The sequence below is a fragment of the Saccostrea cucullata genome, unplaced genomic scaffold, assembly GCF_032062105.1.
Source record: "Saccostrea cucullata isolate Sc308-1 unplaced genomic scaffold, CSIRO_AGI_Scuc_v1 ctg732, whole genome shotgun sequence".
NCBI classification, from domain to species: domain Eukaryota; kingdom Metazoa; phylum Mollusca; class Bivalvia; order Ostreida; family Ostreidae; genus Saccostrea; species Saccostrea cuccullata.
Genome location: NW_026924338.1, coordinates 128,396 through 141,673, shown reverse-complemented (window position 1 = coordinate 141,673; position 13,278 = coordinate 128,396). Strand labels below are relative to the sequence as shown.

Below are 13,278 nucleotides of genomic sequence, written 5' to 3'. Positions count from 1 at the left end.
AGATCTCATTTTTTACTTTTTTGAAAAATTGACGTGTCCCTTCATGGCTTTCGTAGCATGATTAAAATTAGATCTTCCATCCACTGCCAGGTTTTTTTATATGTTGCAATAGCATAAACAGAGGTCTGGCTTTAGTTAGATTGCCAAATATGCTATTTGTTTTAGTTCAGTAATTTTACCATGATCGTTTACTACAAGGTTGTTGAATTATCAGTCCTGATACATTGACTTAGCAAGATCATTTAACTACTTGAATCACATAATACAATTTTAATTTTAAAAGGAAAATCAAATAAATATAGAAATTTTAGCATTCTTAATTTAATTTATAAATGTAATTTCATATACACAATGACATGTATCTGTTTCAAAATATTGAAATCTTTTACAGGATAGAAGGTGATCACTTGTACTTGACAGCAAATAATAATGTCTTGGACAAGTCAAAGAATTTCCGCCAGTCTTACAGAGAAATGACAGTTGATAAAAGAATGGTGGACACAAAGTAAAAGTGCTCTTCAACATTTTGATGAAGATTTCAGTCTGATTTGGAATTCATCTTGCAATATTTCTGGATTTGTATATTTGGATATAAGCGTCAATTTTTCAACTTATTGACTAAACAGTTTTTGGTAAAATATTGCCAATGCTATCTATTATTATTATTTCCCTCCAAGATAACGTCAAGTCTTTATTGTACCCCTTAAACTCTGTTATACCAGAAAAATCTTGTAATGAAATCATTTAGTTTTTTTTTCTTGTTAGATTAAATTCATGAAAATAAAGATTATTTCTAATGGCATCAAGAGAATGGATTTCTTGTTCAACAAAAAGATTGTGTACATGTTTTGCTAGGGGTTTGTAAGAAGCAGACCAGAATTCTTTGCTTGCAAATTTTATCTTTCGCCATTTTTATTACGTCAACTATTAGATGATTTATCCATGTTTGAAGCATTTCAAAATTGATATTTACTTACAGTTTAAAGCAGAATTCTGTACTGATATGACCTTGACCCCCTGAAGAACAAGAGTGTCAAGGTCAATTTTTAATACAAAAATGTTCTTTCATTTTTATGGCCCATATATATCTTACAAGCAATTTCATGAAATATACAAAAAGTGTCTAGAATGTGTCCAGAATGTGAAATAACAAACGTGTATATAGCCAAAAACTTTAAAATGATGTTGCTTAGCAACCACTTAAAGGTCATTAAACAGATATTTGAACTAAAATGATGCATGGATATTGCAGTTCTAATCCCTTCTTGAGAGTATATTCAGAATTTTCCATTTCAGCATCCATTGTGTAAAATTATGGCAAGAATATTGAAAAGTGTTGAAAAAAAATTGATGAATCTTTTGCACTTATTTGACTTTTGACCTCCTAAAAATAGTTCTAATAAGGTCAAACTTTAAGACAATTTATCTGTTGTATGTCCCTTGTAATTTTATGACCTCACATCTATCTTTCATATGTGCTGGGATGCATAAATGTGTCTAGGATGAGTAAAAAATGAAAATTTCTGCCCGAAAATTAAAGAATTTTGCGTTGCTTAGCAACCCATTTTAAGTAGTTATATGCAGAATTGAAAAAAAAGTTTATGTGTTTCATGTAGTACAGTATAATGCTCTTTTTTGGGTATATACCAAATTTCCTATTTCAACATACATCATACTTAATATTTAGCTTAAAGATTAAAAAGTATCAAAAAATTCCATAAAATTTTGCACTTAATTGACCTTTGACCTCAATTTTTACTAATAAGGTCAGTGGTTGAGTATCTAAATTGTCATAAAATATCATCTCTAAAAAATTTCCTACAAAATGGTATGCATTATGTCTAGCTCTCTCCTTGGATAAAAAAGTTAAAAATAATTTAATAATGCCATGTCAAAAGGCCTCCAAAATCACGTAAAATGCGCCGGAAGAGAAAGGGTTAAAATACTACAAACACTTTTTTTCAGCATACAGTACCAAACAAAAGGGAGGGCAACAAAAAACTTTCAATAAATATTTTCAATGTTACAAGTTATGTTTTGAAAAAAAATGCGGTGAAAGCCCCCCTCCCCCTCCCATCCCCCCTATTTATTTATTTTTTTTGGGGGGGGTGATCTATGTCAGACTGCAATATTTAATTCAAAAGAACGGAAACAGGTACGAATAATTGTAAAGTTACTTTATTAAAAGAATAAAATAGAATATAAATATGTGATGAAGCAGTCTTTTATTACATATTTTCAGATATGCTTTGCATGAAAAAAAAATAACAGAGATAAAAATACAAAAATTTCAGTTTCATAGTAGTTAATTCAAACCAGCTTTTTTGTTCTTAACGGTTTATTAATCTGACCAATCGTATCGTCTCCTGCGATCATCATCTTCATCATTCATATCTTCAGAACCAAATATTCTCTCATGGAAAGGCGAAGATTCTGATAGAAATAAAAAAAAGTTTTATATTACACTGAATATGAAAAAACACCTTGTAAATGCCTAAACTCTGTTCTGTTTCACTTTAATTGCATCGTAGAAATCCAGAGTAAACTTTGATAAATGTACCACAACGAAAAAATGTAACAATAAAAGTCCCTAGTAAGTACTAGTACATATAGGGCATGCTATCTATTCAATAAAAGATTTCCGAGCAGAGTATATAAAAAGAGTAGCATTCATGACTGTACACAATTATTTCAAATTCATTAAAAAAAATTAAACCTTACCTCAAACTTTTAACTAAATAGTATACTCGTATTTGAACATGTTCGTGAATAAAAAAAATTAATGACGGGGACACTCAACATAAAATCTTTGTTTGACAGCGTGATTGCACATGTAACGATACATTTCTGACATGCCTTAGTAGTGTGATTCAGAATTTATGCAAGCATATTGGACTGGATGAATCAGCGTTTTGGAACTAGGACTGTTTTGCCCTTATGGCTGAGATACATTGAAACTCTATCTCATCCTGTTCTTCAGAGGCTGCATCACCCTAAAATTTTATTCCAGTACGTATTCCAGTTTTATTAAATTGTTAATCAAGAGTGAATCTAGCTCCGTATTACTGTGTTAAAGAAGAACACTTTAAGTGCATCAAAAAAAATAGATCTAAATCAAAGGAAATAATACTTAATTTATACCCTATTATTTAAAAAAACTTTTTTGAAATAAGTCAAATGATATCACGTCTGACATAAGAGATGTAGCTCTCGTTTTGAAATAGATATCATTAACATATCGTATTTTCAAAGAAATGAATGTTACGTAATGCTTAGAGAGTTAGACAAGGCCAAGCTTCTTCCTTATATACAATTGTATTTCTAACATTATAAGCTCAGTGGCGTAGCATCGTTTTTGAAAGTGAGGGGGCCAGCCAGAGAAAAAAAAATTTTACTTACCTGAAAAAGTTGACAAGCAAAAAAAGAAAAAGGAAAAAGTTGCCCAAAGTCGAAAAACCTATCTCGGGGGAGGGGGGGGGGGTTTAAACTTTTTCTCATTGTCAACTACTTTCAGTACCAATTCTAATACTACATTTTCGGTACGTCACTAAAAGTCTTAAAGTGGGGGGGGGGGGAAACCAGGTTTTCAATTAACATTTCCTATAGTATAAGTAAGGTTGGGAAAAAAAGTGGGGGGGCAGGCTCCCCCTGCCCCCCCCCCCCTTGCTACGCCCCTGAAGCTAAATATTTATTGTGAACACAGCAAATGTTATATCAATTTCAGGACTTTAATTAGAATGATTGTTTGAATTCGGTATAATTTAAAGTGTAAGTAGTTTCCTGCTTAAAATGATAAGGACATTTTCTCGTTGTAATAAAATGGAATTTTGGAAAGTAATGACACATATTAATCATTTTTTCCGACAATATATTAAATTATTTCACAGCATGATCTATGTTACCTTCGTCATGCAACATCTTTACTTGCTTAACATTGAGGAAAAACAGGAGACCGATCCGACTCTTATGCTATTTTTTTGTGACAAAATTTCAATAAATTATTATTCGTTCTTTTATTTGTTTTACTTTTTAGAAATTCAAAAATTCACATCAATATTTTGATCTCGACCTGGTATCAAGTATTCGGATGGCATCGGTCTGGGCCCTTAACTGCTTAATTTAACTGCTTTCTTTCTGTCTGAGTGTTATAGACAATTGAATAAAACGAGAATATTTTTTATGAAATCTATACATGTGTTTTAAGGTTTCGTTATATTAAGAAATCGGTATTATTTTAAAATCCATACTTATTCCCTTCAATGTCATGATATTACAATATCATGTTCTTTTCAACTTTGACGTCTCCATATGAGTGAAAGATTCTCGGGAGGGACGTTAAACAATATACAATCAATAAATCAATCTTTTAAACTTTGTAATAGTGACTGCAGTAAAATACTGACTCAACATTCTAGGTTTATCATTTACCTATGTTAAAGATCTCGGACTTTCTTGCCGTTGGGTGTATTGATTGTAGTCGAAGATCACCGGGAACTTCCAATTCAAATGTTGACAACCCAGACATTAGTTGACCTCTCTTATTATCCATCTTTAATGGCGTTGTCCCGATGATTATCTTGATGGGGACATGGATATTTTTCTCAAACGAGTTAATCGGAACAACAACAAGCTGTAAAAAACAAATAAATGTTTCTTATCCTTAAGAAGTACATGCATTTTGTTTTGCTCTTAGTGTGGGTTTTATTATTAATAAAAGGCATGAGTACTTCTACATAGTAGTCGATGTCTATTATTGAACATCCTTCAAGATTTGATATGGGTGATTTTAGAGCAATAGATAAATTTCCTGTCCAGGATTCGGAACGTCCCGACTGTACTCTTCTGTGCTTCACTTTCTCAATTATTTCTACTGACGTAATGAATGATTTCTTGGAACGATAAGTAGATATCTGTAAGAAAAAATTATCATTTTTTCAATTATTAGTACTGCAATTGCAATGGGTTTAGTTTGGTTTAATAAGTAGGTACTTATCAATAAATTTATTTTTATTGCACAAACCCAATAAAATTTGACATAATTTTTGCAAATTTTTCCACTGAAATTTTGAATTTCCACATGAAAAGAAATTGTTTCTCCAGGGATATATCCAAGTTTGTCTGTCGTCAATTTGCAAGTTATTGGTCCTGACATACAGCATAAGCAGCATATGTATTTATCTTCCTCTTTTTCAGTCATACACTGAAATAACAAAACAGTTTAGTGGTAAATAGTTACATCACCAACAGAAAAAAACTTAATATCAATGATATTCAATTTATATAAATGTAAACAAGTAAAAGTTGTCTTAAATTAGTTTTTAATGCTTTTAAGATAATACAATAGAAATACTTTGATTGAGATTGATATGTCCAATTTTCAAGTGATTGTTTATTACTTTCCTAATAAAATAATTTCACATGCTTTTAGTGTACATTCTCTTTTTCATAATTTGAGAGACAGTAACTATTTGTCAATAAAACAAAACAATTAATAATGTCGGTCGGGGAATGGAGCACGGTAAAAAAATTATATACTTAGTAAAAGGTTAGTATTGGCTATTTATTTTTTTTCTTATGACTTTTCATATAAAACCGTAATGCTTTTTATCATTAAAAATCATTGCAAAGGACAACACAAAATAATATAAACCCACAGCTGCATTTGGAACTTCGTTCAAATCTAAGTCTGCAATAATAATCAACTGATGTTCAGCTTCATATTTCTTTTTCATAGACTTTTCAATTGTGCCTGACACAATATATCGCACGAAACCGTGATATCCTTGAAATGATGATGGCAAGTTTTGTGGAAGTGCAAAAGAAAATGGATACACGTATTTGCCTGGCGGAATATAGTTTTTATTTCCCACCCCTGCACCTACAAAGAAAAATAGGAATTATTTAGAATAGCATTTTGAATTGTATCTTCCTCAACTCAAAGGAAGAAGCTTTCGGAAATTAGCGAAAAACACTAAATTCCGAAGGGTGTTTGTGGGTGGGTTGGGGCGAGATGGAGTGGTTCCGGACAAATTTCTAAGCTGTTTGTAATGAAATAAAATGTGGAAAACAATATATAAATGAAACTTGCTTTGGTGAAATCGAATCTATTTATGCTTAAAAATATTTTAGATATTTTAATTTTGATAATTATGACGTTTAATTAACCTGTCCTCAATAAAAAAACGAAAAATAAAGTAAAGAAATTCCAGCAGCAACGATTTTTTTTTATTTAGATCATCAACCCATTACTTTTATTAGAAAAATAATGTAAATCTTTTTTTCTGTTTTGAGAAGATTCTTAAGAAAAGTAAATTTTTGTATACAGACATTCTTTGAAATTCGGCAAAAGATTTCTACGATATATGTACATACATGCATCTGTGCTTTTGAGTTATGATTATACATGTCTGATGGGCATAAAAAATCACGCTTTTGTTCAACTTGATTATTTTGTTAGTCTAAAATCATTTTTTTAAGCTGATTAATTATATCCCTAAGGTTTGCAACTGATGTTAAATGTAATATCTTTTGATGATTTAAGATATGTTTTCGTTTATGAAGAAATACCTTTTCCATATAATGGAACAGTTTGGTCCAGATAAAGTTCGGAGGCTGTATAATAAGAGGTATATGATCTTTCACCCAGTCGTCCAACTATCATCCATAGAACTTCAGCGAAACCTTTAAACGTCACTCGTATGTCTTGAAGAAAAACCATGTATTTTAAAATTACTTCTGGAGAGAAACTTCTGACATCGATTAACTTTAAAGTTGTAAATTGTTAAGTCTTTTTTTTATTCATTTGTCCAGTATTGAAGACGGAAGTTATTTTGCTACATAAATTTAAAAATCGTGTAATGTGTACAGAATTTAATAGGAATACGCAATGCTATTTGAAATATAGGATACATTGATTCATTAAATTATCTAATCTATGTTTTTGAAAGCTAAGAAAAAAAAATCATAATTGTACTTAAATCCCAATATAACAAAATACCTTCATATTGATTTTTCTTTTAAAAAATATTAATTTCCTTTTCATCATTAGGACTATAGAATAAACATTTTTTACTTAATCTCCTAGTTTCACATTTTATTTGTGCCTTTCTCATTGAATGAGATCCAACACATTCCACATCGAATAATAACAAGAAAAAATCAATAGTTAGCTTAAGACATCAAAGAGAATATCCTACATTAATTTGTTATATTTTAAAAATCATTTTGAACTTCTAAGCTTATGCAATTGAATGTATGGCATTACAATTCTACCTTTATTAAGAATAGCCGTTGCAAGACAAGAAAACTTCTGTAGCAGAATTATTCTATTGTAAAGCCTTTAATTGCAAAAAGTATTTAAAAAAAGAAATTTAAAGATACATAACGGATATTTACCTTTTACTATCATTTCTTTGGATGATTCCATAACAAGACTTCCATTTATTATTTGCCCTGATCGGTATTCAGCTTTTGGATTTTCTAGTTGTATATACAGACTTTTGAGTTTTCCCATTGTAGTAACGAAAGAACGAATTACACAAATATATATCTAATTTTTTTTGTTTCTGGTTACTAGAGAAACCATCGATGTTTTTTTTCATCGCCCTCTATTACTTAAAAACGCATTAACAATATTCCCAAAGGGTGCTCAAAATATATTATCAAGAATCCAAAAAGATTTGCATATTTCCACTGGCATGTATAAATTTTCCAATGTATGTAATGCAATTCAAAAGGTAACGTTGAATTGAAATGACAAAAATTTGGTTTGTATCATTTAAAACAAACTAATTTTGTGCAGGTTTAAACAGTCGCCGCTGCAAATGAAGACAAAGCATAAGATTTCTTCTTTCTCAATTGATCTTAAGAATAAGTTTTAAAAGAAAATATCAAATATCGTTGACTTTAAAATTCAATAACATGTTTCCTCAAAGGTTATTCTTTTTACGGGGCACTGCCAGTGACTCTTATATAATCCACAATCCGTTCATATGTCTTTTTGGTAAACAAAAGAATCGAATAACAAAGCTATCGAATGTTTGACATTGGCCATGGATTGTTATTGTTATTGAAATCGCCTCATAGTTCCTTGTGTTAATTAAGAGTTCTTGATGTCTATAGTCCAAATAAAGATCTTTCAATTGGTGTAATGTAATTGAAACAAATTGATGTTTTAGTGTATGATTAAAACTAAATTAGCATTGTATAATATAATTTAAACTAATTTTACATGTGTTTATTGAAAAAAAAAATACATTTCAATTTTTATATATTTGCAACAAATTGCAGTCAAGTCTCACTTCGAATTTTATAGTCTAAAGAATAATTCGTTTTTGATTTTGTTTTTACTTATACTGTAGCATTTCCATTATTTCATAAAATATGCAATAAACAATTTAGAGCTCATATGGATATTTGTTAAGCTCTAAAACAGCCAGTTTAGAATTATATGATGTATCATTTGTTATAATTAATTCCTACACTGTAAGTCGCTTAGAGATGTATGGACAATATTTTAAACTTGATAAGAAATCTGTGTCAATCAGTTAATCAATGTTACCTGGTTTTCTTGCACCCTAACCAATTTATGATTATTGAACAATATTTAACGGGCGTATCATTCCGTGGCGGGGAACTTTATTAATTTATCATAATGCTTTATTAATTGAAATAATGAATAAAATTTATAAATATAACTAATACCAAATATATGTTCTAGTAGAAAAGCAATTTAGACTAGATGTGTACATGTTAAATTTTAAATTATGAAATAACTAATTTAAAAAATAACCTAAAAAACTGAGAAAATGCGCAAGGCATATGATTCAGCTTTAGATAAAATTTGTAAGTTTCCTATAGTTCAATCACATATACAGGAGAAGGTTGACAAACATACAGTCTATTACTAACAATAAATAAATTGATGAGAGCTGATCTTCTTGTGCTTTATGCAACTATGAAAGTGAAATGTGGCCCTACACTTTCTCAGTACATGTATTTAGGTCATGCATAAGAGTTATAGCTATCTGAACTGAAAAAAAGACGCAGTTGAACATTTTGTTATGAAGAAAATTTTAAGTTTCACAGGTCAGCACCTATGTACCATGAAGGTCCACAAAAATTTACCAGTTTGTCAAAAGCGTAAAAATATATTTTAAAGACAAAATTAGACATTGAAAAACATGAAAGTCAGGGGCCAATATAGAGCAGCTTTTAAAGTCCTCAAACTCTAAGCACATTTATTCCACATTTGATGACCGTCATCTAGGTGTGTTTTCTTCATGATACAGAAATATCTAGAAAGGAGAATGTGTTTTATGTGAGAAACCTGCTATTTTTTCTTTGAATTATTTTTCGAATCGATTAAAGTGTTACTCATATATTACTAGAGAAAAAGCATTCTACCCCTCAGTCCACCCTGGCATGTCGGAATTCCCACATATACAAAAAGGATATGAAGATAACGAACAGAATTCAATATCAAAGTCCTTAAAAGAAAACAAAATAAGAGCGGAGCAAATATTGACCTCCGAAATCAGAATTGGGATCAGGTGCCATGGAGGAGTGAACATTCCCAGCTGACCGGACACACCCGCCTTCTACTCCTTATCACAATCGGGATATAATGGAAAATCTGTCGTCAATTCAGTGTATAAATAATGCACTAACAATCAGTATGAAAATCGTCAGTCAGCATTTGTCTCAATGATAAACTGTATTTGCTGACAAGGTTATTGTATCAACCATATAATTTTTGAAATGATGAGTTTAAAGTCCTTGTTGTCATGAATGATGCAGGATAACCTCCTCGGTCTCGAAATGTTATTTGCCTCGGCTTTTATCTTTCAAACAATATTTCTCGACCTCGGAGGTTATCCTATAATATTTACGAAAACGCGGAATTTATTCTTAATTATTACGTGTACGAAAAATTTGGAAGTCCGCGACTTTGAGGTCATTTACTGCACATTTTGACGTCAAGAGAAAAAAATGACGATTTGTCAAACCTATAGATCTTAATATGTATAATGGTTATAACCTGGCTACTGTGGAGGGCTTCGGTTAAACAATGATCCAGAACAGACATGCAAATGTGGAAAGCATAGACTAACGCGAATACAATTCTCCAATTTTTTTTATGTTTTTAATTGAACTACATGTACTAGGCTATTAAACTTCTGTTTAGCCTACCATATTTACCACGCAAAATAATATATTTATGCTAAAAACGATTTATGGTTGTGTTTATATCATTTACAGTAACTTTATTTATGATAGATTAATTCCTACAATGTAACGAATTCGAGTAGATAGCGCAACCACAAATAATTTTAATGAAAACACGGTTTTTTATTTTTTATTTTTTTTATTTTTTTTTTTTTTATAAATTTATAGTCCATATATGATACTTTATCTGCCTTTTTTCTTAAAACTGAATTTCTGTATCATTACAAAAGTTGGTGATGTCACAATGCTTTTAGAATGTGCAGATCCAATTTTTTATTTCAAATCATACCCCTTAACTCTCTTTTGGATAGGTCTGAACCACTTATGCATTTAAGCTTCTCAATACTGGATTTATTTTGTTTTTTTTTAATTTCTTGCCACAGTGTTCAGGTGAGTGATGTGGCATCTTGTTTCCATTCAATATACAGATTAGTAAATAAATTGACATCATGCATGAATTTATTATCTTTTCTAAAATCATTTTTTCTTTCAATTTGTTGACATGTTCTTTTTAGGATGAGATAAATTTGAGACATTAGCTGTGCATTTTGGTTGCTGATGTTTTTTTTTTACTTTTTTTAGAGAGCATTTGCTGATGGACATAAACTTTTTCAAAAGACTTCCAGTGCAACAGCTATCGATTTTTGGAGAAAGTTCAAAAAGAACATGGACGCCATGGTAAAGTTTATACTTACGTGTTCCAAATGTTTAATTTTATTCTGATTACCTGTCACTTTTGTCTGCCAGTCTATCCATCTCTCTGTCAACCTTACACAATAATTTTACTTCAGAAGCACCATGCCAAATTCAGCCAACTTGCCATGAAGCATATGCATAAAAGGGGGATAAATTACCATCTTTAAAGGGGAGATTATTAGGTAGAAATGAAAAATTACTAAATGGAAATTCAGAAAACATCAGCAAAATTCAGAAAACATAAATTTTTTATGCAACCTTCCTTACACAGTGTATATTCACGGGATAGAATAAGTTGGAGGGTTAAGGGTCATTTATGTATATTAGTTTCTAATGGAGAAACTTGAGAAACCCATTTTACACTAAGATTAGTATGACAAGAAGGTGTATCAATTTTTAAACCAAAAATTTTTAAAACAAAAGTATTTTGATTAGTTCAGGGTCAAATTTAAACAAAATTGCACATGTAGTGTGATACAGCTAAAGTTACAATTTAAGTAGCATTAATATATAATTATATTAAATGTCTTATCTGATACAGGAATAAAAAATACATTTTATTTTTTAGATGAATCAGTCTCCAGATCGATGGCAAGCACTGGAACAGAGAATTGTAAAACAGATTGAAGCCAAGAATAAAGAACATTGAAATAAAATACAGTGTATGTTGTGATTATTCCAGTTGTATGGTCATGACATTATTGTAATCAAGAGAAACACAGGATTTAAAATTAATACAAATAAAAAGAATAATTATTTATCTTAAGTGAGAATCTCAAGTGAAATGAAATCAATTTTTTTCAAAAAATGGACAAATGAATGTGTACAAAAAGTTTTGCATGAATATCGTGCGAATTCTAAATTATATGAAATTCATATGAAAACTCCGAATTTCATGTGAAGTTGTAGCATAAATTTCATGCGACTTGTTTTTTGTCTCCTTTTCATGCGAAGAATTCGCCTGGTATTCTTGCAAATTTCATATAAAGGTCATGCGAGCCACTTTTTGCCTGTGTATAATTTAACAATGGGTTTAAATTTATTTCCGAAACAAGTGCGTGTGCTCTCAGAATAGACCCGAGAAGATGCGATTGATAACACATAAGAAAACGCTTTTTAATTTTTTCAGTGTCGCACATTCGAACCGAAATAAGAATTCATTTCTTTATATTTACATTTGCAAATGTTTTCCTTTATATAAAACTACTAAAAGGAATGCGTATCTATAACTATAAATACAGGTACGGGGTCAAGAGGTCATAGGTGTGCGTATTGATAATCGTTTGACGTAATTTCTCAGTGACGTCATAAAGGATCGACACGCGTTCAGTAGATTATACATACCTACCGCTGAGTTTGAAAAATAATGCATTTCACACGCTAAAAGTCACAATAAGGCAAATATATAGTATGAATAAGTCACAAATGTAAATATAAGTAATAAGGTATCATTTTAGAACATCTATCGGGCTATAAAATAATACGTGTTGGTACGAGATTAAATTCATAATAAAGCTTTATGGAATTTAATCTCGTGACCAACACGTATTTATATCCCGATTGATATTTAAAAATGATACCTTATTTCTTAGATAACTTCAGCATGTTTTATGAATATTGTCACAAATCTACTAATTTCAACAAAATCTTTAGCTAAATGATGTACTGAATTTTCCTCTTTTCTTGTTGTGACGTCATTATCAGATATGCACAAGAAAGTCGCCCAAATCATGTAAATTGCGTACCCAGTTTTAATGACGTCAGCAAACCCGCGACCTACGTCAAGTCCATGATGGATATCAAAATTATCGTCTCATTATGCACAAGCTTAATCTGTCAATTAGATTTTTGATATTTTGTTTTTATTTTTAAAAATCGGTTTTCAAACCCTTACACGGTTATGAACGAACATCAGAGCAGTGACTGAGGGTACACATTCATGACACCTATTGTCTATTTTACTGACCGCTATACCTTGTTTTTTTTTTAGGCAGAGAGACCGTGTTCACTCTGGAGCTATTTGAAATAACATTTTTCTCTGTATGAGAACCGATTTTTTTCAATCAAGTTCAACTTCAATTTCATTTTATTCACCCAAACAAAGATTTGTACATGGTGTTCAAATAACATATACAAAATATATACAGACTGGTCAGAAGAACATAATTTCTAAATTACAAAAGAATGACAGATGAATAAAATAGGGAAGAGTTCGATAAAATAAGAGGGAAAATATATCAAAACAAAATAAACGTACCAAAGAAGCTATTGACGAATAAAGATTGTGCATAATGAGACGATTATTTTGATATCAATCATGGAAGTAAAATAATTAAAAGTAGTTTTAATATGCTT

At 30.5% G+C, this 13,278-nt stretch overlaps 1 protein-coding gene across 1 annotated transcript; it reads right to left on the bottom strand.

The window, feature by feature from the left end:
- Positions 1 to 2,259: 2,259 nt before the first annotated feature.
- Positions 2,260 to 7,592, bottom strand: LOC134266239 (arrestin domain-containing protein 3-like). Its single transcript, XM_062748463.1, has 7 exons — positions 7,396 to 7,592; positions 6,568 to 6,702; positions 5,655 to 5,878; positions 5,021 to 5,200; positions 4,728 to 4,910; positions 4,429 to 4,630; positions 2,260 to 2,433 (listed from the first exon to the last, which is right to left on the bottom strand). The coding sequence occupies exons 1-7, from the start codon at positions 7,511 to 7,513 to the stop codon at positions 2,342 to 2,344; spliced, it is 1,134 nt and encodes a 377-aa protein (XP_062604447.1). The 5' UTR covers positions 7,514 to 7,592; the 3' UTR covers positions 2,260 to 2,341.
- Positions 7,593 to 13,278: the final 5,686 nt, after the last annotated feature.

Coding starts and splice junctions, on each gene's coding strand:
- LOC134266239 (XM_062748463.1), bottom strand. CDS start 7,513: ATGGGAAAACTCAAAAGTCTGTATATACAACTAGAAAATCCAAAAGCT. Junction 6,703..7,395: donor CAAAGAAATGATAGTAAAAG/GTAAATATCCGT, acceptor TTTTTCTTCAAG/ACATACGAGTGACGTTTAAA. Junction 5,879..6,567: donor TGTTCCATTATATGGAAAAG/GTATTTCTTCAT, acceptor TTTTCTTTGTAG/GTGCAGGGGTGGGAAATAAA.